The sequence below is a fragment of the Onychostoma macrolepis genome, chromosome 22 (assembly GCF_012432095.1).
Source record: "Onychostoma macrolepis isolate SWU-2019 chromosome 22, ASM1243209v1, whole genome shotgun sequence".
NCBI classification, from domain to species: Eukaryota; Metazoa; Chordata; class Actinopteri; order Cypriniformes; family Cyprinidae; genus Onychostoma; species Onychostoma macrolepis.
This window is the reverse complement of record NC_081176.1, coordinates 18,474,318-18,499,707: the sequence shown is the minus strand read 5'-3', so window position 1 is coordinate 18,499,707 and position 25,390 is coordinate 18,474,318. Positions and strand designations below refer to the sequence as shown.

At 37.3% G+C, this 25,390-nt stretch overlaps 3 protein-coding genes across 8 annotated transcripts in view; 1 reads left to right on the top strand and 2 right to left on the bottom strand.

Moving 5' to 3' along the window:
• Positions 1–10,668, top strand: part of patj (PATJ crumbs cell polarity complex component) — a 135,366-nt gene extending 124,698 nt beyond the window's left edge. For all 6 annotated transcript variants that reach the window (XM_058760163.1, XM_058760166.1, XM_058760165.1 and 3 more), the window contains 5 exons: positions 78–200; positions 404–508; positions 4,318–4,421; positions 4,552–4,675; positions 8,064–10,668. In XM_058760163.1, coding sequence (XP_058616146.1) covers positions 78–200; positions 404–508; positions 4,318–4,421; positions 4,552–4,675; positions 8,064–8,210 — 603 coding nt within the window. In that variant the 3' untranslated portion in view covers positions 8,211–10,668. The remainder of the gene's footprint in view (positions 1–77; positions 201–403; positions 509–4,317; positions 4,422–4,551; positions 4,676–8,063) is intronic.
• Positions 10,669–10,988: 320 nt separating this feature from the next.
• Positions 10,989–12,602, bottom strand: pdzk1ip1 (PDZK1 interacting protein 1). The gene is made up of 4 exons (XM_058760170.1): positions 12,409–12,602; positions 12,152–12,266; positions 11,612–11,686; positions 10,989–11,331 (listed from the first exon to the last, which is right to left on the bottom strand). The coding sequence occupies exons 1-4, from the start codon at positions 12,473–12,475 to the stop codon at positions 11,259–11,261; spliced, it is 330 nt and encodes a 109-aa protein (XP_058616153.1). The 5' UTR covers positions 12,476–12,602; the 3' UTR covers positions 10,989–11,258.
• A 4,586-nt stretch (positions 12,603–17,188) lies between these two features.
• Positions 17,189–23,563, bottom strand: tal1 (T-cell acute lymphocytic leukemia 1). The gene is made up of 4 exons (XM_058759404.1): positions 23,441–23,563; positions 21,224–21,785; positions 20,027–20,118; positions 17,189–18,836 (listed from the first exon to the last, which is right to left on the bottom strand). The coding sequence occupies exons 2-4, from the start codon at positions 21,667–21,669 to the stop codon at positions 18,403–18,405; spliced, it is 972 nt and encodes a 323-aa protein (XP_058615387.1). The 5' UTR covers positions 21,670–21,785; positions 23,441–23,563; the 3' UTR covers positions 17,189–18,402.
• Positions 23,564–25,390: the final 1,827 nt, after the last annotated feature.

Below are 25,390 nucleotides of genomic sequence, written 5' to 3'. Positions count from 1 at the left end.
AGCGAACAGCGCAGTATAGGTTTAGCTATGGTGCTCAATAGTTTCAGTTTTATTGCACCCTTGTCTCACTCTCTCAGGGTCCCACCGATGCTTTGGGTGTCAGTATAGCGGGCGGTAAGGGCAGTCCACTGGGCGACATCCCCATCTTCATCGCCATGATCCAGGCCAATGGTGTGGCTGCCAGGACACATCGCCTCAAAGTACGGCATTCTTGCCTTTCCCGTTCCATTCTGTTTCTCATTTTCCACTTTCGTCCTGTGTAAATCAGGCCGAGAGTTATTGATTAAGCATCATACAGTGGTTTGGGTGTGAAGGGCACTGCTGGGGATTGGGTTTGTATCAGTGTGAATGAATTTCAAACTATTTATTTTATTTATTTTTTCCTTTAATGTACCTCTCTTAGGTAGGTGACAGGATTGTGAGCATCAACACTCAGTCTCTGGATGGCTTGAGTCATGGGGATGTCGTAAATATGCTGAAGAATGCTTACGGCACCATCGTCCTCCAGGTACACATTCAACTCAATAACACCCGAAAATGAAAATTACCCCATGATTTACTCACCCTCAAGCCATCCTTGGTGTATATGACTTTCTTCTTTCAGACAAATACAATCGGAGTTATATTAAAAAATGTCCTGGCTCTTCCAAGTTTTATAATGGCAGTGATTAAGGGGTCGAGATTTTGAAGCCCAAAAAAGTGCATCCATCCATCATAAAAAGTGCTCCACACAGCTCCAGGGGGTTAATAATGGCCTTCTGAAATGAGGTGTTTGTGTAAGAAAAATATCCATGTTTAAAACTTTATAAACTGTAATCTCTAGCTTTCACTAACTGTCGTATGCGCGTTCACGAGAGAGTGGCGTTCCAGCGGATGAAATAGGACATAGGCATAGGGGGCCGACTTTCGGATGTTTACTATTTGCAGCGGCGTAGCTCATAATATAGATCACACAAACAAAGCAACCAATTTCTGGCTAAAGGCCTGTTAACACCAAGTACGATGACTATAATGATAACGACAACAATATAGTTTTAAAAGTCTTTCTACTATATCTACTATAACGATAACGGCACAAAGAAACAATTCTGTTGAAATCATTTTCAGGCTGATTTTTCCAGCTGATGAATGATAAAACTATTGGCAGCCAATCAGAATCCATTTTGCTTTAATTAGTTTGAGCATTTAAAGTGGCAGACGACAAAACTGCAGTTCACGCTTATCATACGTTGGTGTGGATGCTAATATGATTACAGTAAAAATTATCGTTATAGTTATCGTTCTTGATGTGAATGGGTTTAAAATACCTTTGGGCCAAAACATACAGTACTTTCGCAAGAACACAAATGCAGGCATGACTATTTCGGCAAAAGCGTGGTCCATTGTTCGAACGTAAAGTGCATTCTTGCGTTATTGTTGTGTAACTTATTTTAATTAACTTGCTCAGTGAGACTTTCTTCAAATTACTGCTCTGACATGATAGCAATTGACCTGATAGAGAAAGCTTACTGTAGCTACAGTGCCCCCTTGTGTTACATTGTGAATTCTTCGCAACAGAGCGATTTGTGAAAGCTAGCTTTATTATCTAGAAGTGTTTTCATTTACATACTGGTACATTCCTGTCTCTTCTTCTGTAAACAATTTTGGATGAACTAGTTTAACGAAGTGCCAAGGCTGCCAAGCGTGCAACCCACAATTCAAATTAGCTACAGTGTTCCCGCTCGCTGGCTAGCTAATGAGGGAACGCACATTAAGTAATGTGATTTAAAAACACTGTACTTGTTAACAGGATCACGCCAGACAGTCCGTGGGTTGAACTCAAGCTTTAAAGGAGCTGTTGGCGCTGAACAGACCCTCCGACCCGTCTGGTGTGGCGCGTGATATTCCCCCACATTTATTCTGAACGTTTTAAGAGTCGTTTGGTGGGTTTCTTCTTTTTCCCCAGAAATTTCACGTAACCCACCGCTAGCTTGATATAGCATGTGGGGTTTGTATATGTTAGCATTTGTTAATGTATATCAGATACGAAGGTCACCATATTGAGAATACCATGGTATTTGTATTTTTTTTGGAAGTGACGTATTGTGGCGTTTTTGCATGTAGTAGCTGCGGTTTCAATGATGTGTGTATACACGCTTGTATTGTGTGCTGTTATTGCTATGCAGAGCCGCTGTGTGTGTATATGTTCTGTACGGTTATCAGTGTGTGTTAGCGGAGTTGGTGTATCGAAGGACAGTGTGCTGTGTATGTGTGTGAGTGCGTGTTTGTTTGGACTCACGGTAGTGTGTGTGTGTGTGTGAGTGGTTGGTGCTGTGTCACTGGGCTGTTATCAGCTGCATGCAGCTGTGCGGCAGTTGCGCGCAGGTTGCCAGATAATCCCAGTCCTTTATGCAAATGTGCCGTTATCTGCGTGGTTCCAGGAGGAATGCACAGGGCTTTTAAACAGGGGAGCCCAGCCTGCAAAGCCATGATTACAGCAGCTCAGAGAGCAATTATTGTTTAGCTCTCTCTCTCTCTCTCTCACACTCACACTCACTCTCACTCTCTCTCTCTCGCTCATTCATTCCCTCTTCACTCGTTTGAGAGAGCATACTCTCTCTCTTTCTCACTCTCTGGCTGCTATATGTTTAATTGGACATATGTAATGCCCTATGCTATTACTCATGTCACAGAAATCAGACAATTTGATATTGTTTTGTCATTCTGCCTGTGATAATGTGCATTGAGAAGTTTAATTGTTCCACCCAACTGAAGTATATATCTCACCAACTCCCACTTCATCCCTAGCGTTCTCACTTGTTTTTTAAATTTAATTGTAAATTTAGTTATAATAAAAATATCTATATGTATGTATGTACGTGTGTGTGTGTGTGTGTGTGTATATTTATATATATGTGTGTGTATATATTTATATATGTGTGTGTGTGTGTGTGTATGTTTGTATGTATGTTTTCTATTTTCACAAACTCAAACATCAGAACTCAGAACACACAAGCAACAGCATGCCAACGCCTTAACAGTGGCATAGCAGTATAGTAAATACTTGGAACTTGGAAATTGCATTGCATTTTAGTGCCCTGGCAACTACTCGGAACACCCTAGCAACGATTAATAGCCACAATGTAATTTTCTATAAACCACTCCAAGCCACCTAGCAACAGCATAGCAACACTTTTTAGTGGCATAGCAACATGCTAAAACTTCTCAGAGATCCTAGCAAGTGCATAGCAACACTCAGAACACCACCTAGCAACTGCATCGCAGCGGCCTGAGCATTAAATAAGTCTTGTTTAATAAATTGGTTTTATCAGTCACTTATTGGAAATTAATAGCAACCAACCTCTTTCTTTCTTTTTCTTCCTTTTTCTTTTGTTTTCTTCTTTCTTTCTTTTTTCTTCCTTCCTTTCTTTCTTTTTTCTTCATTCCTTCCTTTCTTTCTTTCTTTCTTTCTTTCTTTCTTTCTTTCTTTCTTTTTCTTTTTCTTCCTTCTTTCATTCATTTTCTTTCTTTCTTCGTTCCTTTCTTTCCTTCTTTCGTCTTTCTTGTCTTCCTCCTTTCTTTCTTTACTTCTTTCTTCTCTCATTCTTTAACACACTTCTTTTTTTTTCGTTCTTTATCCTTTTCTTTATTTCTGTTTATCTCTTTTCTTTTTTCTCGCTCTTTTATCACTCTTTTCTTTTTTTTCAACCTCTTTCATTTTTCTTTTTTTAATCAGTGTCCCTCTTTGTTTTTAGATTTATTTATATTTCTTTCTTTTTTCTCACTCTTTCTGTTCTAACTTTCTTCTTTTTTTTATTGGCCTTTTTTCTTTTCTGTCAGTCTTCTTTCTTTCTCTCAGTAGGTGTAGGTGAAGATAGCAAGTGTGATGACTTGGGAGTATTTCACTGTTGTTGTTGTCTCATTCGTTAATTAGCTTTTGTTTATTGTTGTGTATTTTTCTTTTAATTGCTTTGCCATTAATTAAATATGCAAATTAATTTGCCACTGCCCTCATAGCCAGCCCAGAGTTTAATGGAAGAGGAAAATTTAAATGAGACATGACAGAAAAAGGCATTTTTGATTCTGGTGGGGGAAACAGAGGTTTGATGAACAGCGGCTGAGCGATCGGTTGCCAACAGTTGCCAAGAAGAACATTAAAAGATTGTTCTCCATACATTTCGGTGCCAAACACACACAACATAGAGAGCAGTTTCCTGTTATCTGCATGCAGACAGTCATTTGTGAAAACACACACATCTAAATGGAAGAAAGCACACTTTCAAGACTGAGTCATTTATTTGTTTTAAATGTTTGACAGTGTCCGTCTGTGATTGACAGGTGGTTGCTGACACCAACATCAGTGCCATAGCCAGTCAGGTGGAGAGTCTGTCCAGTAGCTCCACCCCCAGCACCAATCCAGAGGTCCGGCCGGTGGAACCAGAGTGAGTGACATCACCGTGGCAACAAGACTCCCACTTCCTGTTTGACCTTAAACATTCTGTTACAGAATTCTCAGGTTAATATATATATGATTTTATTCTGTGTGTGTGTGTGTGTGTGTCATATTGACAGGACCCCCAGGCCAAAAACCATCACTCTGGAGAAGGGCTCAGAGGGGCTGGGCTTCAGCATTGTGGGCGGCTTTGGGAGTCCACATGGAGATCTTCCCATCTACGTCAAAACAGTCTTCAGCAAGGTAATTCCTGTAGCATCATTTGCAGAGTAAATGAAACTAAACACATTTGGACACCTGACATCGGCCATGAAATTAGACATTCATATCAGAACCGTGGCCTAAACGCTGTGATAAACTGATAAACTGTCTCATGGACAACACAACTTTGAATCCAGCTAAATAAATAAATTGGACTTTTTTCACAAATTATTTTATCAGAGGCGTTTATCAGTCATTTATAGGCAATTAAATCAATTACACCCTAGCAACCATCCAAGTTTTGTATGGGCAATCACTACTTGTATTTTCTTTTTCTTTCTTTCTTTCTTTCTTTCTTTCTTTCTTTCATGTCTCACTCCTATTTTTCAGGAGATTTAATTGCTTCTTTTTTTCATCAGTCTTTTTCTTTCTCAATCACTCTTTTTCATTTCAGTAAATATTTTTTTAAGGATTGTTTTAAATTGGCTGAATAGAATAGAATGTTTGAACATGTTTTTAGTACAATTTTTATTTATAAATGTATATGTAAATGTATTTATTTTATATTGTTTATTTGTAGCAATAAATATAAAGTTTATAATGTGTGGCATAACATATTTTATAATATTAATTTATATTGATCAAACAGTTACTCTCTTGAGATATATATATATATATATATATATATATATATATATATACAGTGAGGAAAATAAGTATTTGAACACCCTGCTATTTTGCAAGTTCTCCCACTTAGAAATCATGGAGGGGTCTGAAATTGTCATCGTAGGTGCATGTCCACTGTGAGAGACATAATCTAAAAAAAAAAATCCAGAAATCACAATGTATGATTTTTTAACTATTTATTTGTATGATACAGCTGCAAATAAGTATTTGAACACCTGAGAAAATCAATGTTAATATTTGGTACAGTAGCCTTTGTTTGCAATTACAGAGGTCAAAGCGTTTCCTGTAGTTTTCACCAGGTTTGCACACACTGCAGGAGGGATTTTGGCCCTCCTCCACACAGATCTTCTCTAGATCAGTCAGGTTTCTGGCCTGTCGCTGAGAAACACGGAGTTTGAGCTCCCTCCAAAGACTCTCTATTGGGTTTAGGTCTGGAGACTGGCTAGGCCACGCCAGAACCTTGATATGCTTCTTACAGAGCCACTCCTTGGTTATCCTGGCTGTGTGCTTGGTCATTGTCATGTTGGAAGACCCAGCCTCGACCCATCTTCAATGCTCTAACTGAGGGAAGGAGGTTGTTCCCCAAAATCTTGCAATACATGGCCCCGGTCATCCTCTCCTTAATACAGTGCAGTCGCCCTGTCCCATGTGCAGAAAAACACCCCCAAAGCATGATGCTACCACCCCCATGCTTCACAGTAGGGATGGTGTTCTTGGGATGGTACTCATCATTCTTCTTCCTCCAAACACGTTTAGTGGAATTATGACCAAAAGTTCTATTTTGGTCTCATCTGACCACATGACTTTCTCCCATGACTCCTCTGGATCATCCAAATGGTCATTGGCAAACTTAAGTCGGGCCTGGACATGTGCTGGTTTAAGCAGGGGAACCTTCCGTGCCATGCATGATTTCAAACCATGACGTCTTAGTGTATTACCAACAGTAACCTTGGAAGCGGTGGTCCCAGCTCTTTTCAGGTCATTGACCAGCTCCTCCCGTGTAGTTCTGGGCTGATTTCTCACCTTTCTTAGGATCATTGAGACCCCACGAGGTGAGATCTTGCATGGAGCCCCAGTCCGAGGGAGATTGACAGTCATGTTTAGCTTCTTCCATTTTCTAATGATTGCTCCAACAGTGGACCTTTTTCACCAAGCTGCTTGGCAATTTCCCGTAGCCCTTTCCAGCCTTGTGGAGGTGTACAATTTTGTCTCTAGTGTCTTTGGACAGCTCTTTGGTCTTGGCCATGTTAGTAGTTGGATTCTTACTGATTGTATGGGGTGGACAGGTGTCTTTATGCAGCTAACGACCTCAAACAGGTGCATCTAATTTAGGATAATAAATGGAGTGGAGGTGGACATTTTAAAGGCAGACTAACAGGTCTTTGAGGGTCAGAATTCTAGCTGATAGACAGGTGTTCAAATACTTATTTGCAGCTGTATCATACAAATAAATAGTTAAAAATCATACATTGTGATTTCTGGATTTTTTTTTAGATTATGTCTCTCACAGTGGACATGCACCTACGATGACAATTTCAGACCCTCCATGATTTCTAAGTGGGAGAACTTGCAAAATAGCAGGGTGTTCAAATACTTATTTTCCTCACTGTATATATATATATATATATATATATATATATATATATATATATATATATATATATATATATATATATATATATATATATATATATATAAATTATAAAAACTAAAAATTATAGAAGCTCAAAATTACTAAACTTGAACTAAAATAAATTAAAATTAAAATGTGTATATATATATATATATATATATATATATATATATATATATATATATATATATATATATATATATATATAGGCTAATTCAAAATGATAAATAATATAACAGTAAAAAGATAACAGTAAAATGACACTGATATGTAGTAACTCTTTCAAGCTATATAAATTAGAAAAAATATTGCTTTTTGGTAACAGGCTGTTAAAATCAAATCATTTCACATGCTTACATATTTTTGCTTAAATATGTCCAGAGCCCTGCATATAACATCTGTACAATATGAAAAGGTGGATGTGTAAAACAGACAAGAAATGTATATTCCTACAGCAAATTGCTATGTGCAGACTGTACGTTTCTGTTCATGCTCTGGCCACCAGGTGGCAGCATAGAGCTCTGTTTCACAAGAATATAACCAGAGATAAGACTCATGTCAAACACTTCATATTCACCTAGAAACAATACATGCTTTGTGTTTATGTGAAATGATTCTTCTGATGGCTCTTCCCACCCCACTGGCGGTCTGTGAATGTCTTGCATGGACACATTGTTCAAAGAAAACGTATTTGAAAATATGAAAGTAATACATAATTTAAATATAATTTATATATAGTAACATTTATTGATGATGATAGTCCATAATATTGAATATAATACATTTAATACAATATAAGGATATTTCTAAAATTTGGTACTGTTTTACTGATGTCCTTACTATGTTTCTGGACCTGGAAACATTACAGTTGTGTTGCTGTCTATGGAGAGAGCTCTCGGATTTCATCAAAAATATCTTAATTTGTGTTCTGAAGATGAACGAAGGTCTTACGGGTTTGGAACGACATGAGGGGGAGTAATTAATGACAGAAATTTCATTTTTGGGTGAACTATCACTTTAATAATCTGCATTATGGAGAGTAATACTGGTCAGTTGGTCACCTTTAATTCTGTAAATGAATAAATAATCCTGTCCTCCTCTTACCTACAGGGGGCAGCGGCGGTGGATGGGCGTCTGAAGCGCGGCGACCAGCTGCTGTCGGTCAACGGAGAGAGTCTGGAGGGCGTCACACATGAGCAGGCCGTGGCCATACTGAAGAAGCAGCGGGGAAGCGTCACGCTGTCCGTCCTCTCCTAACAAACACACTAAGGACTACATCCACTGATAAACGCACACACACACATTCCATTCACACGTCTTAAGAGACTCTTTGCATCAGCAGCGGCCGTTATTCGGTCACCTTACTTCCTGATTTGCACTCGATCGTTTAAACTCTGCCCTGTTAATGTTTGTGCACCTGGTATCGAAATCAATGAGAAATACTCATAAAGGGAAATTATTGTATCGTCTTTGTATTAGTCACAGACATGTAGCCTCTCCACTGGTGACGGTGCGAGTGAATTATGGGGCAATATTAGAGAAGGTTATTTTGATGTAATGAGTGCTGGTAACTCAAGACCAGGAGGAAAAATTAACGACACACAAGCAATTTGTTTGTAATTATCCTTTCAGTCCACATACAATAGCTTCTAATGTGGTCGTCCTGATCTTTTTAAAATTAAAACACTTAAGTACAAGACCTACTGACAAACCCACCCTATTTTTAAGAAATCAGTTGAACTGTATGTTGTTTGTAGATGAATTCATGGACAAGCGTTAATAATAAGGGATGACAGATGTGCCTTGGAACGGGCAGATCAGATTGTACTGGGATGTTTTGTATAGCTAGTATTAGATATTAGGATCATTTCAATCAGGTTCTTTACGTTGCAGGGTAGCTTTTGTGAATATTTCAAGAAATAGTTTGCCAGAAGATGAAAAACATCCCTGATGTTGCTTCAAACCTGTATTACTCTTTCTTCCGTGGAGCTAAAAATGAGATATTTTGCAGAATGTTCATGCTGCTCTCTTCCATACAATGAAAGTGAATGGGGACTGGAGTTTTTGTGATTTAGAAATGCCAAAAATAACCACAAAAATATCGCAAATGCTAGTCATATGACTTGTGCTCTACATTTTAAGTTTTATGAAGTCGTACGATAGATTTGCATGACGGACAAATTAAAATTGCAAGTTGATTTTCACAGAATCTTCCCTCTAAGTGAAATTTCAGGCAATTTTTCACACAAAGGTATTAATGTTAGTCATTTTTCATGTAAGATTTTATGTGTAACTTAAAATTATGTTTTACTGAATACACTGCTCTTTTCCTTAAAATGAAAATGGAAGGAGACTGGCATTTTAGAAATTTCAGAAATGACATTATAACAATAAATGTATCACATGTTGTGTGCCACGTTTCACGTCTATTGAGACTGTACGATAGTTTTGCGTGAGGAATATTTTAAAGTGTTTTTCACTTCAAATTTCAGGCAATTTTTTCATACACAGCTATTATTTTGTAAGTCGTTTTAACTTCAAATTTATCTCTGAAATGAAAATTTCATATAATTATTTACACAGAGCTATTATTTTGCTTCGAGTCTTAAAAATAGCACACAAGATGTGTTTTTTTGCCATTTTTGGAGTGCAACAGCCCAGTCTCCATTCACTTTCTTTGTATGGAAAAGTCTCAAAATATCTCCTTTTAGGTTCCACAGAAAAAAAGAAGTCGTATGAATTTCAATTTTTGGGAGAACTATTCAACTCTATTATTTTACTATGATGTATTGAGATTCACAGAAATGCATAACATAGTTTTTTTTTTACATTTTTGTAATTCCATTTGTAATTCAGTTGCACACGTCTATCATTTCAGTGTAAATATGTAATTTATTTCCTTTTTTAGGGCTTTTTTGCATTGCTTTTGTCTTTATGAAGATGTCTCGCACATCCTAGTTTGACACTGTGTGTGTCTGTGTGTCACAATATGAGGATATCCTGTGTCAGTCTCTCTCCTAGAGGAAGTGTAGCAGGCTCTTCAGAGACTATCAGGGCTCTCCAGGTTGTAGACAGCGTGGAAGCCTCATCCAGACCGCCTCTTCCACTAGGATTTCGTAAGCACATCATTATACAAAGCCTCTTGAATTTTGTGCCATGTGGACAGTATGTTCTGAACTGTTCAGCGCTACGTCCCTTTAAAAAGATTGCCTGTATCTCCTATGCCTGTCTTCCCCTTTCTCCTTAAAGAAATGCAACGCCTCAGTCTGCTACCTTCTGCTAGATCTTTACATTTGGGCTGTGAACCACAAAAACCGGCTTCCACTCAGATGACTCGAGTAGTAACACCTTTATATCTGCCATTTTTCTGTCAGTGTAATGTTTTTAAAGTCCAAAGAAACCATTTAGCTAAATTCATACATTAGATACAGATCTAAGCCTGAAATAAAGCTGATTTATTAACATTTGCAAAACAAACAAGTGGTCATTATGGTCTGTGACTTTATTTTTTCGACAAGCAGAATTTATCTTCAGTGTCAGTAAATAAAGTTATTTTCATTTTAAGCATCTTTTGACTTCTACATTCTTAATGATTTTATTTTGAGCATTATTTTAATGTTTTTATGCACAAAAAACATACACACCAGCCATTTCTGCCCAGATTTACATGCACTACCGTTTAAAAGATTAGTAAAGGTAAGATTTATAAAAAAAATAAATAAATAAATTAATAACTGTTCAGCATGCATTAAATTTAATCGAAAGTGTAAGACATTTATAATGTTACAAAAGGTTTATATTTAAAGTAAATGCTTTTCTTTTGAACTTTATTCATCAAAAATGTTTCTTGGACAGCAAATCAGAACATGTGACACTGAAGACTGGAATAATGGCTGCGGAAAACTTAGCTTTGCATCAGGAAAAAATGACATTTTAAAATACATATTAAAATAGAAAATGTATTTAAAATTTTAATAATATTTCACAATATTACTGTGTATTTGAACAAATAAATGCAGCCTACAAAAACATACATGATTTTATTAATATTATTATTGATTTTTTGCAACAAGTGAGATACTGAATGTCTGATATTATATTAAAATGTTCACAAATTGTTACAACAACAAATACCTTTTAAAATGAACTACAATTAATGTATAATCAAATTTTTTTTAAAAGACTAAACTGCTAACCTTTGGTACAAGACAAGCTGCATCAGCTATTAAAATTATAACTTATTACAACAACAAATAAGGTTAACATGGCGTGCTGACTCTGCTGATTGTGGACGTTTCCTTGAGATTACATCTCGGTCACTTTTTCATCGGTTTGGTGAACAATCGCAGTCTCATATGCTTTAAGGTCGTCGCTGCTCCTGAAAAACAATTGTCACAATTCCAGAGATTAATTTAAAATAGGCCTATTCACTCTTTTCCACTCATTTTTAATCTCTGATATTTCAATTTCAACATTTTAAACATTAAATCTTTCACAATAAGAATAATATCAGGAACATCATGTTTAGCATAAAGCATGACATGATATCAGGCCATATAAACATTTCTCATGAGGGGTATCATTAATGATAGTGTATCTTTTTATAGGCTTGAATCACTCTAAACTTTATAACGGCTGTATTATTGAGGTATTATTACCTGACTGCGTCAAGACTGGTTTCACGTGTTGATCCATTGGTCATGGCGTATTCAGTGGGTACTGCTTCTGGTTTGCTTTAGTCAACAAAGACGGATTAAAATGTTTACACAGACCAGATTTCAGGAAACTAGTTAACTAGATAACCCAAGTAAACATGTTTTGTGAGACTTTACAATAACCATCATTCAGACATGTAGACCTATTATTGATTAGAAAATTCAGGATTCCATTAATAAAGACAGTTTCATTAATTCATCAATAAAGAGAGAGTTCTCTTTACTCACATTCATGACTGACTTTCTTAAGCGCAACAACGACAACAAAAAAAGAAGATATTTTGGGAAAATGCTGCTGGACCCCATTGACTTTAAGTTCTTCAAAATCATTTTGTGTTGTGCAGAAGAAAGTCATACATGTTTGGAACGACAAGAGCATGAGATAAATGTTGACAATTTTTCATTTTTAGCTGAACTTTGACCCTTAAATGTTAAAATTGCTACAGTTTTTGGTATGGTGTTGAAATTGAAGCAGGTATTTACCTTGGAGTTTCACACCAGGCTTTGTTTACAAGGAAGACGACGAACATCAGAAAGAGGAACACACCAACGGCAATGATTCCCGTAAGCCAGTTTGGCAGAGCTTGCTCTGCTTTCTCTAAAAAAACAACAAAACTGTACGTTAAAATATATAATACAACTATTGCAATTGAGCACTGGGTCTTACTATGATATGCTCAGTGATACTGTTTTCCAAATTTCTAGATTTCCCTCCAAAAAAACCAAACTTAAGACTTTACCTGCTTGAGCCGCAACCAGTCCCAGCGTGAGCAGAAGCCAGTGAACCCCAGAGACTGATTTCCCCATGTTTATTCCTCTTCAGCTAGGCGATAATTTGATGAAATGTACTCAACTGCTCAAGTAAAGACCTGTAGGCTGTCCTTTCTCTAACCAGGAAACAGTTATCTGAATGGAAGAGAAGACAAACACCCAGTGGTCTGTATAGATCGAGTCAATCATTTACCACCGCATGATATTTAGCTATCGCAAAGGAATAAAAGAGATGTGACGGGCGGGACTGATCTGATTACATCTGATTCAACTGTTATCCCAGTGATATCTGATAGCAGCTATAAATATTCATTGCTATCATAAATACTTGTTTTGTTCATTAGACGACGGTGGAGTTGTTAATCCAGTGGAGAAAGTCCTATCTCCGTACAGGTTTGCGAAGTTAAGACGTTGCATAAGCCATGAGTCTTTAGATTTGAGGGATAACAGAATTTGTCTGGTTAGCATTCCATGGTTTTCAATTAGTAATAGATCACTGAATGGCTGTTTGACACATTAAACCCACCATTAAAACCCACCATTTGCTGCCGTGGAAGTTACAGTTTTGCTAGAGTAAAAAAACTAAATAACGATCTGTAGGTTAATTTAGGAGGATTCGTGTTTTGGGTTCAAGTTCAAACAAACTCATCATTCATCAACGTGAAGTTGTAGGTTAGTCAAGTGAACCTTTAAAGGAATAGTTCACGCAAAAATGAACATTTAGTGAAAATTGACTCTCATCCGAGTAGATGTTTCTGTGTGAATGGGTGCCGTCAGAATGAGACTCCAAAGAGCTGGTAAAAACATCACAATAAGTAATCTACACATGTCTTGTGAAGTGAAAAGCTGCGTGTTTGTAGAAAACAAATCCATTAACTTTAAGGCATAAACTGTCACTTCTCTCAAAAACACAAGTCCATAATCCATACACTTCCTCTAGAGAAAAATTCCATCCCTTGTTTTCCTCTCACCTCAAAATCCTTATTTAATAATGTTTTTGCTTGTAAACGGTGCTTAATCTGAGTATATTTCTCTCCTGATTCAGACAACACTACCTTTTCACTGGAGGATTCATTTTTTAGCCAGAGGCAAAGGTTTGCGGTTACAAATGTCTTAATGGTGGATTTGTTTCTTACAAACATGCAGCATTTCACTTTACAAGATGTTAATCGATGGACTGGAGTTGTGTGGATTATTGTTTGGACTCTCATTCTGATGGCACCCATTCACTGCAGAGTATGTAATATGCATGTAATGCTCAATGGCCCAACGGTTGGTACATTTTCAGCAAACTTGCTCATTTTGACTAACCTACAACAACTTAAAGTTGATGAATGACGAGTTTGTTTGAACTTGAGGGCATTGCTGACCGTCTTCGTCCTCTCTTATTAAGCCACAAGAGATGAGTGCACATGAGAGAGCGCTCTTAAAGAGTGACAGAGCAAATGATTAACAGACCAAAACAGAGAAAAAGAGGCGGAGTTGGACGAAGACCACGATCCGCCCCTCTGGACTCAAGGGACACATGAGCGTCTCGCAGCCCAGAGGAAATTAGCACTGCTTTATAACTAGAAAAGAGCTCTGCCCACTCATTAACACCTCTGGCGTAAAATACCAGCCCGCTCCCCAAGGGAGCCACTTCAGCCGATGGTGTGGTAGATAGCCATGAGAGACCCCAGAGGAGACTCTTTCCACCAGCCCGTCCTGCCTCTGAGAACCAGACCTTTGGGAGGTTCACTGGGACCTCCTTGTCCCAGAAGGAGGGGCTTCTTAATTGAAAACCCTCCCCCCTTGTCTAGTTATCTCAGGATAATGGTGGTCTTTATCAGTCGGTGAGCATGTCTTTTTGTTGTGATGGGGCTCCTTTGAGATCCATCCAGGTTGAAGCTCCGTATCCTCCGGCTTGGGGCCACTGGTGGGAAAAAGGCGGATAGCGACTACGCCGCAGTTAATTAAAAAGGGAAAAGATGCCGTCAAAAATCCCTGATTGAATCCGTACCACCAGCCCACCATTTCAAGAGCGAGAGCATTGGCATTTGAGATGAATGAAGGGACTTATTAGAATTAGAGTGTTTTGATGGTGTGTTGAATCTCTGGTGGGACGCACACAGGCCCCTGTGTGTAACATGGCTTTAGTGTTCATGGGAAGCGGATACTATTGAAGATCTGACTAATCTTCAGTGGATGAATATAAAACTAATTGAGCAGCACAGAATTTGATGTTGAGTCCACAACTGAATTGTTTAGAGTGTGGTTTACTTAATAAATGAGATAAATGAAACATGGTCATGTTAAAGTGTCCCTATTACGGACTTTTGAAAAGTACCTTTCATGCAGTGTGTAACACAGCTCTAAGTGAATGAAAACACCCTGCCAAGTTTTAAATCTGAAAGTGCACCGTGTATGAAGTTATTGTCTCTCAAAAGAAAGAATCGACTCTGAATCATTGAAACGAGTCGTTTTTAAAACGAATCCCAAGCATCTTGACTTCAACATGAAACATAAGGATATTGCCCACCCACTTGTTGGTCTTTTTGCTTTTGTATGAATGAAAATGCAAATTCATTCTTTGCCACTAGGTGCCGCTTTTGGAGCAAATAGCGGTTTCCCGGTAACGCTGTACACAAAGCAGCACTGCACAAATGCTGCTTTGTCAGGCATTACAGGCCAGATGAAATTAAAATGAGACCAATCACCGCAGATTAGCGACACGGAAAGGAGGGGTTTGGAAAAATGAATCGTTATACGAATCGATTGGGAGTCGTTGAGCAAAAAAGCTAATAATAAATGCATATTATAAGACAATTAAAGTGTTTTTTGACCTTGCATGCATGTCAACCTGTTTTTGGGGACTCCCAAAACCAAAAAAAACCTTTGAAAACCTTTCAGAACCCATAACAGGGGCACTTTAATAGTTAAATATAACAGTGCATTTTGATGCACCGTTATATCACTCCAAACCTCCAAAAAAAAAGGAGTTATTTTTCTAGATTGCATTGGCTGCTCTTTTCCATACAGTATTTATATAAACACTGAGCTCCAAAAATGACAAAAAATCACCAAGAATAAATAAAGTTTAGTACTATTTTCTATAATTATCATTTATATTTGTTTATTATTTATTTATGGTTATTTTTTTATTTTTTTATTTAATGCTGTTCGGTGAACATTTTTTTCGAAGCATCATAAATAAATATTATGGTGATTTTTGGTGAATCACTATAAATAAATAGACTTCATTTATGGTGCTTTGTCCCACCAAATATTATGTTTAAAATATAATATTATATAGTGTTATTCATTTTAATATTTATTTATTGATTTGATTTTTATAATTTATTTCATTTTTATTTTTATTTATTTATTTATTGTAGCCTACTTTTTGGTAACAATGTTTTGTAAAATCACCAGAACTGTTATGCAGATTTTTGGTGAAAATGCACAATTAACATTAAATAAACATTAATAAACAACAAACATTTTATATAATAATATATAATATAAAAAAATATATTATGTATTTATTTATTCATTTATCTATCTATCATTAAATATCACTACAAATAAATAAATCTATGCATTAGCTCAGTGTCAAAGTATTCATACTGTACATATTTTCCATGTCTTTTAAAACCACAAAATTTGCTAAAAATTCATCATAGCTTTTAAATCTTGTTTGCATAAATTCAAGTATGGTGCGTCAAGATGGCTTGCACCAGTTTTGACATCAATTGCCTCAAATTTACTTTGTTCTGTGTCTAATCTTATGACTGATCATCATACCAGGTGCATGGAAGAAAAAAAACATTTGGGAACAACATGAGTAAATAATAACCCATTTAAAAAAAATTGTTGGTGGGCTATCAATGTAAAATACTGTAAAATGTGTATGAAATACTATCAATCGCTATCCATCCTCATAGAAACTGTGTATTTGTGATTTCACGCTATCTCCTCTTGATATAAAATAAGAGTTACTGTGCAGATATTTGACATGTAGCTTTATTCTTTTAGCTTGAAATGCTTCTCATGTCCTCCAGCTGATAGGATAGAGAGTGTTTGAGAAGGTCGTTCATGTATGTGGGTGTGGATCAGTGATTGGTCTGGGAACTGCCCTTGGATCAGTTTTTCACAGTCCCTGTAGGGCCCCTTGGGGCCAGTAGACTGACCAATGACTTTTTCATTGGCTTTGATTCTTATCAGCCCTTCAGAATCATATTCCCAGAGTTCAGACACCCGTGTACGCCCTGCTATGACCCTGACTGTCCTCAAACCCTCAAAATCTTGAAATAAGATAGGCTTTTTCTGAGCAGGGCATATCTATGTTTTTGTCGTGTTGAGCGCCTGCAGTATATGGTTCAATCTAAATCTTGTTAAAGGTATTTCTTGTTATCACATCCCACTGTATTCATTTTTCATGTCAGGGATTTAACATTTTGTTCCTTACATAAAAATACATTGTATTTTTTTCTTTAAGTCCCGACTAGCATGAGTGATTTGACAGTATTTTCTTATATCTCAGTACCTTCGATGCACATTTTTTTCATTCTATTTAATCCCTGTCTACTGTGTTTTTTGACACTTTGTAAAACGTTCCACTGGTTATTTTTTTCCTTCTCTACCTTTGCAGTTGTCATGGCAACAGAAAAGACTATTATATTTCAGACATTTGACAATATAAACCTAATGTCCACACTCACAATAAATCCTCTATTATATTCAGCATTTTTCAGAAGAATAGCACACATGTTCAGGTTTGTGTTTTTTATTTTTGTGGGTTTTTATATAAAATTTGTGTGATATAACATTGCATATATTCATAGATAGATTTTCACCTTACAACAAAGGTCTTTCTACTAAATATCACATTAAAATAACCATTTTTGTTTGCTTGCTCGTTTAATACCCAATAAAAGACTTAAAGGTACCAAGACTGGTTACTCAATCCTCTGCTAAAAAGCAGATCAAGTTCATACAAGTCAAATAAAGTGACAGAACGTTACTCCATGAATGCGTCATTGCAATGGTCGGGTTGGAGGGGTGTTTGAGCCAAAGTAACAAACGAATGAATGAATGAAGGTGAAATGGAGATGCGAATTAATGGTGTACCATGATCACAATGCAAAAGAACAGTCTAAAGGAACATCGTTACAGACACACGACATTATCCCGGTCTATGTACACGTTCTTGTACCTCCTCCACCATTTTTCTTGTATGCGTGTGGGATTCGAAACATAATACCGAAAAACCATTTACAAAATGGCGTTTTTTTCCAAATAGCGTTTTGTTGCTATTGCCATTGACGTTAGTAATACTTCAAATAAAAGTCATAACTCATTACAATTCCCAGTATGTACACATTAGTCTCAAAGACGTTGCACAAAGCCAAAGCCGGCTTATTACTTACTCACCCTCGTGTCACTTCAAACTTCAAATCTTGTGAAGTACAATAGAAGTCAATGGGGTCCAAAACCAAAAATTTGGACCCCGTTGGCTTTCATTGTAGGGTTCTTCAAATTTCCTCCTTCTAGGTTCCACCGAAGATAGAAACTCACATTTGGAGTGACACGAGGGTGAGTAAATGATGCCAAAATTGTCATTTTTGGGGGAGTGAACTATTCCTTTTCTTGCTTCAAATGCTCTTTTTCGATGTACAAGTCCAGCTGTTTCCAATGACCTCCTTCACAGCGGTGTACCTGATGAGATGTGGGTACCATTCAATCTGTTTTCTTTCATTTCCAGGTGGCGATCGACAATTCCTGCCTAAGTGTGGACTTAAAAATCTACCTGACGTTTTCCCCCGTACCAGCGTTTCACCGCGGAGGGCACCTTAGCGTCGAAGCGCGAAGAGAAGAGCTTAACAGAAAGTCATACGTAAGAATATGCTTGCACACGACATGAACATACGCTAGTTGAGGTCCATGAAGCACTGCGCCCTCTCAGTCCGTCAATGCCAAATCAGTCATCGCTGGGTGTTCCCGTCTAGCGGGTGGCTGGAGTGATTCAGTCCCCTCGCCGAAGACCTGGACTCCACCGACGAGTCCTGGTCTTCGGTAAAGCTCTCCGGACTGGCGTCGCCGTCCAGCAGGCTCCCGCAGCTGGAGTTTGGGCTCAGCATCTCCTGAAGGAGGTCGTCCCGAGCCAGGGTCGCGTCTCGGACGGCACGAGCAGCGGTGGCTTCGCCGTCCACCATGTCGTCCTGGTCGTTGAGGAGCTTGGCCAGGAAGTTGATGTACTTCATGGCCAGGCGGAGGATCTCATTCTTGCTGAGCTTCTTGTCGGGAGGGTGGGTTGGGATGAGCTTGCGCAGCTCGGCGAAGGCACCGTTCACGTTCTGCTGCCGCCAGCGCTCACGGCTGTTCGTGAAAATCCGTCGCACGACTTTGGGCTGTGAACCTGCAAAGCAAAGGAAGTATACTCAGGTTATACTCTTTCGCAATGGTTTGGGGTGTCAAAATCTGCATTTTTTTTTGTTGTTGTTCGTAACAAATCTGCGACTCGGTTGAGTGCTTTAACAGTGGTTTCCTTGTGAACACACCTAAGGTGTTCACTCACTTCTCAGTGATAGATTAGCTCTTTATCTCCCCCTATTTAGCCAAGAATTAATTAACCTTTCTATTATCTATGGCATTTTACATTCAATTATTCAGGGCCATTTCTCATCCTAGACAGCTCTGTTGGAACAGGGCTATCAATGCTTCACTTTGCCTGATGCACCACTGACTTCATATAATTACACTTAGTTAAATGGATTCCCAACCTCTTGAGTTAAGGAATAATTTAAAGCGTTTTTCAAAACGGCAGCGAGGGTAGCGTTACCTTTGATGCTCTTCTATATCGTATAAGAACACATTGTGTTGTGCATTCGCCGTTTTTTTTGTCTCATTAGAATCCTGCTTTTCTGTCTCAGCACTCGCAGCCAAACACATTGACTCATATTTGCATTTTTATAGGCAACTCGCAGCTATCTCTCCAGTGCATACACTGATTTTTTTTTTTTCCAGTTGGCAACTGTAACCACTTTTTTTCTCTCTCTCTCACATCCCTGATTACTGTCTTAAATCTTCTTTGTTTCACAAGATAATTTTGTTCTCAGTTTATTTTAAGAAAGGCATTTCTGTGCAATGCAGTGTGAATTTTAGGGATGCAAAGATATTGACGACATGGAAATTGTCATTTTAGCTAACTAATATTTATTTTACTTTAATTTTTTATTTGTTTTTTTGCAAGTGCAACTAATGTGAGGTTCCTAGCCCAAAAAGTGTTAAAGTGCATGAAAATTTGAAATGATTGATTCATAAATAATCATGAATTGATTCATTAAAAAAGTGACACAAAGTAATTGTACAGAAAATAAGAAAATAAAGACATTGTTATTTTTATCATATTCATTTATTTCTGCATTCTTCCATATTTTTGCAAAATTCCTAAATATTTTCTTTTACTAAATCTGGCTTGTTTGGCACATGATGTTGTTTTAAATGGAGAGAATGAGAGAGATGATGGATGGCGAATCATGAGAATAAAGAGAAAAGCACAGCCAAAGAGTGGCTTACCATACTTAGAAAGATCTAAAATGCTCCTACCATCGTTGATTTCAACCTCATAAGGTGCAGGTCTGCGTTTCACTCGACTGCTGGGATACATCCCATACTGATCCGCTTCCCCAGCAAAACCACTGAGGAGAAACACACGGAATGTAAGCGACTGGAAATAAGAAAAATTATGTTTCTGTTTATCTGCTTCAAATGTCATTGAACAAAACAGAAAATAGAATAGAACAGAACAGAATAGCAACAGCTTAGAAAAAAAGTGTGTAAAAAAATACATTACATTTATCTTTGACAAATTCCAACATAAAATGTATTTAAAAATAAGAAAGCACCTAAATACATTAATAGAAACGAATAGAATAGAAAAGCCTTAGTAAAAAAAGTGTATATAAAAATGCATTTTAATGCATTATATTTATCTTTTACATATTCCAAGATAAAAAGTCTTAAAAAAAGAAAAAGTGCTTAATAAAGATGTTAGAATACAATAGACAAAGCTTAAAAATAAATTTTAATGCATTGTATTACATATTCTACAGTAAAAATAAATAAATAAAATTCATTAAAAAATAAGAAAGAAATCACTGAAATATAAAGTAGAATAGAAAAGCTTAGGAAAAGTGTATTAAAATAAATTTGAATGCATTACATTTATCTTTAACGTATTACATTGCTGATGGAGAAAACGAAGTGCTTACATATTTGATATAGCCTGGATATAGAATAGAATAGAATGGAATAGAAGTGGAAAAGAGTACAAGATAGAATGTTTGTACATAAAACATTTCAATGCAATTATATTTAACACATATGTGAGAAAACGAAAACTGATTAAAAAAAATGAGGAGAATATTTTACCTTTTTATGTATTGTTTATATAATGATTTATTTTAATACATTACATGTTTCATTGTCGTTTAATAGGCTATACATTTTAATAAGCTAAATAAAGATTTGCAAGTAACTGCGGGCTCCGATAGCGTTATAGTGTAGTCTACCGATCATTTCAGGTATCATAAAATAAATAATATTTACAGATTATTTGGCGTAGCCTATTACAGAGAAAATATATTAAATCGAGAAATTACGGGTTTTCAGATAGTTGCAAATGCACAAAAAGCGGAATACAAATTAATTTCATAAATGCATCTTAACTCTGCAACAAATATTTAAATGTTAAATGAAATCGAATATGTCCTACCCAGCACGGAGTGTAAAAGCAGAAGTTACCTGTTAATAGTGGCGAGCGGTGGGGTCATGTTGCTGTAGAGCATCGCTCGAGCCGGGAGAGGGAAAGCGGGCGGACTCAACTGCACCATTCGAGTGTCGCTCAGCGGCTCTCTGGGAGGCAGCGGCAGAGGAATCGGTGGTCTGCACAGCTCGGTGGTCTGCACCTTATGGCTGATGTCTGCCTTGAGCTCTCTGCCTTTTATATCCGCGCTCCCTCCTCTCCTGGACAGCTCGATCACCGCCACTTCCTTTTTTAGCTCGGTGGCGTGGTGCGCCGTTTCCTTGGCAACGCCATTGAGGACGCCGCGCTCCTCTGGGGGGTGATGCTCTCCCGTCTCCGCAGTCGTGCCTTCCTGTTTCCCGCATGCGTCTCCCTCCTCGGGCGCGGCGTCGCCCTCCGCGCTCGGGCTGAGCGGAAATTGCTCGGATTTCAGTTTTTCCATCATCCTCGAGTGAAAATCCCAAAAAGCGGTTTTCCCAAAAGCTTATAGTGGTATCCAAAGGTAATTGTAATTCCCAACCAATCAACCCAGCGGCTGTTTAGCTTTTCATCGGAGGTCACCTGTGAAAGAACACACCTTTAGGAAGATTGATTGAACGCCTGCGTTATTACGCGCGGCGCATCCTTTCTGTGCCGAGCGCGGGCGTGACTGGAAACACTGACAGTGTACAGTATTAATACAGCAGCTCTGTGACAGCACGTGTCATGTGTGTCTCACAGAGCCATGCGAAGGCCTGGTCGGTTGTTCTTGCACGAATATGAGAACCTACAAACAACAGTTGGTGCATTTCAAAGAGTTTCCGATCAAATTTCGTTCGTGCATGGTGGTGTTTTTTTATTTATGTAATTTTTTTGGTCTCAACCTGACCTTGGTCTGTCATTTCATCATTCTGCTCATGGTATCTGGAGATAAGCGTGTCATACCCGTGTCTTGGTTGGGAAAGAGCTTATCTTCTGCTAACATGTTCTACATTTATAACAGAATATAATCTACGTAATTATTACAGGACACATTCAATAACACCTTTATAGATTTGCTTATTAAATCATATTCTTACATTTAAATGATTAACTTTATTATGTTGTTATTTTAGTATTATTTTGGATTATTAGCCTACTCGTTACTATAATTAATAGGCTATATGAATATAGGCTAAACCTATTTATTTGAGAGGTGATGTTACTGTCAATATGGTGGCTTGATTTATTTGCACGCGATGTTTATTTATGTCTTTTCATTTTTTAAATTCAGGAATAGAGCTAAAACGAACATTTTTAAGTGAGTAGTTGCGTCCTTTTTTGCACGTTTTTTTTTCTGGTTTTAAATTTAGATATTTAAAAACATATTTTAGTTTTTCTATAGTTGACTGTTTGTTTAATGCCATTTCGTCGTTGATTTAAAAAAAATAAATAGATATATATATATATATATATATGGCTATATATTTCTAAGATTGATGCACATTAATAGCCTATTCGTTTTATGTTGTTTTCATTCTCAGACAATCCAATGTGTCATCTAAGTTTATTTTACTACATGATCAATATTAATAGCCTACTGATATCATACCCAGTTTACACTTTTACATTTAGGCTTTCTCTTTCTGTTTACTCCTTAGCTATATAATAATGTATCTTCTTGTATTTATAATATATGCAAGTGCTTATGTTTGCTCAGAGTTGCTTTAAAACGAGCTTTAACAACCAAATCTGACGATAATAAACATAGGCTATTTGCACGGTCTCAAAGAGACTAATAATGTCGACAAACTTGAAAAACAAATAATCCGTGTTTATCATATTTAGTAACAAATAACCCGACCTAAATGTGAATTTTGGTTTTATAGCCTAAATGTGAAATGTCGATGAGATCCGTCCATTTATTGATGAAGTTATGATGATGGCACTAAACGGAAAAGAGGAAAATAGCAGGCGGGAGGTTTTGTGTTGGAAAATCGAATCGAAATGAATCGAATTTCTTAACTTTAGATTAAACGATCGTGTCTAAAACGCGCGTTAATTATAAAATAAATGACAAATCGATATCTGCATTCTGCAGGCTCCAAGGCCTATTTGCTCCAAGACCGAATACAACCAAATAAAAATTATATAAATCATTCCTGACTTCATATTAATCATCTGGCGACGATAGAAAGCCTAATTATGACCTGCGTTAGTATCAAAGGAGCGCAGAAACACCAATATTCGCCTCTTACCGTCGTCGGGCGGTGGATGTTAGTGTGTGCATGGAGCCATTTTGTGGAGGGTCATCCATGTCTGAGGTTTTAGATGCACTGAAGTGCTGTGTGGAACTGGAAGTGAGGTCTATATAATTCCACATCACGTCCAGCGCGCGCCTCTCAGTATGGGGAGCGGAACACGGGCGCAATGTGGCCAGGCGAGATAAGAGCGCAGTGGCGGCCACTGCGCGGTCGATAAGCCCCTAAACCCATTATTTATGAAATGATTCATTATTATTTTGCTTTTTATCGAGGGCAAATGCGAAGAGAAAAATATAGACTTATATTGTGAATGGATATGCATAAAAAATAACTCAGCAGATTGAGGGGGGAAAAAACGAATGCGTAATATTGTTGAACTGCTTCAGGGCTCAATCAGAAATTAATTATGCGGCCAAAAGTAACACATTTTCAGTGATATCGGCTGGGGATGTAGGGTTGAAAAAGTACCATTAGCGGCTGTTTGTTTTACACATTTAAGCGTTTTCGGGCGTTCAGATTAAACTGGAAATCATGTAGGCTACATAACCCACCCTCGCTGAGTAAAACATGTTAGACAGGTTATAAAGGTAGACAGGAACAAATTGCAAAAGCTAACTGTTGTGAATTCTATTTCATTTCTGACCAATCCAAGAATGCACAAAAATAGGCTAATAGCGATAGCCTATGTAAATGATTATTTTAGGGGACGTTGGATTTAATTCTTCAATTTTATTTTGTCTCATTTACCTGTTTGAAGGTGCACATCTTCACAAATTGTATGTAATAATTAAGGATGCACAATGTGTGTGTGTGTGTGTGTGTGTGTGTGCAATATCAGCTTTTTTTTTTTTTTAATCTAGCAGAATTGGACAATATTGTAAGCAAATGTCTGATATTTGATATTTAGGCCCCTTAAATTATCCAATAAATAATTCTTCATTTTTACTTCTGTATACATTTACAATGTTTTGATTGCACTTAAAATATGTAAAATTCTAAATGAGAGCTTTGAATTAGCAACACTTTTTAAAAAATATATTTAGCCTATATAATATATAATATATATAATTTGATATATTTATTTAATACATTTTATTTTAGTCTATAGGCCTATAGTGATATTTTATCTATCATTATAATATTTTCTCGCTAAGTGTTATTTTTCATATATAGGCTACACTGTAGAATACTGGCTTTAACAAAGAAATCTTTATGAGCCAAAATGTCAATATTAGTGCATCCTTGATGTTCGATATACGTTATTTAGTAGGCTATATCATGAATAAATTATTGTGACAGTTAATATAATAATAGACTATAAAAAACGTCTCTTATCTGCTATATTTGTAGCCCAATGTGCACCTATATTCAGAAACTATTTCAAAAGGAAATATGATAGGCTACAATTACATCAAATGATTTTTTTCTGCAGTTACGTGCAAATGTTTGCGTGTAGCCTACTGAAGATGTTTCGATTATGATGAAGATATGAAGCCCATTAGTTCTCATCATCGTTGTCAACACATTTACTCCCATATTAACACAGATAACCGTAATTGTCAACACTGGAGAGGGGTGTCAGGTAGCCTATAGAGGAGACAGTTGATAATATATCTTCATGAATGAATGTATGAAATACACGCAGAATAATATGTGGGAAATCAGCTCCATCATCTGAGAGCCTTTGATCTCGGGCCTTTGTTAGTTCATTGCCACGGATTTTGAGTGATTTGGGAAGGATGCCCTGCGAGACTCGCCAGAATTTGGTGTAAACCTCAAAGGACCACCTTGCGGAGTGCGATAAGACGGTATCAGTGAGCCAACGACCCCGGGTTCATCCATCAGACAGGGATGAGAGCCACTGGGTGTACTAGTGCTGTTTGGCAGACACTGCCACCATGACAGCTTCCTCCCATGACAAGCTTTTCCCGATGTTTACTCAAT

What these genes read in the sequence shown, in the direction of transcription:
- tal1 (XM_058759404.1), bottom strand. Translation starts at nt 21,669, where the DNA reads ATGATGGAAAAACTGAAATCCGAGCAATTTCCGCTCAGCCCGAGCGCG. An exon ending in CCGCTCGCCACTATTAACAG is followed by an intron (nt 20,119 to 21,223) that starts GTAACTTCTGCT and finishes GTTTCTCCTCAG; the next exon opens with TGGTTTTGCTGGGGAAGCGG. An exon ending in TGAGGTTGAAATCAACGATG is followed by an intron (nt 18,837 to 20,026) that starts GTAGGAGCATTT and finishes TTTGCTTTGCAG; the next exon opens with GTTCACAGCCCAAAGTCGTG.
- pdzk1ip1 (XM_058760170.1), bottom strand. Translation starts at nt 12,475, where the DNA reads ATGGGGAAATCAGTCTCTGGGGTTCACTGGCTTCTGCTCACGCTGGGA. An exon ending in ACTGGTTGCGGCTCAAGCAG is followed by an intron (nt 12,267 to 12,408) that starts GTAAAGTCTTAA and finishes TTGTTTTTTTAG; the next exon opens with AGAAAGCAGAGCAAGCTCTG. An exon ending in GCCTGGTGTGAAACTCCAAG is followed by an intron (nt 11,687 to 12,151) that starts GTAAATACCTGC and finishes TGTTGACTAAAG; the next exon opens with CAAACCAGAAGCAGTACCCA.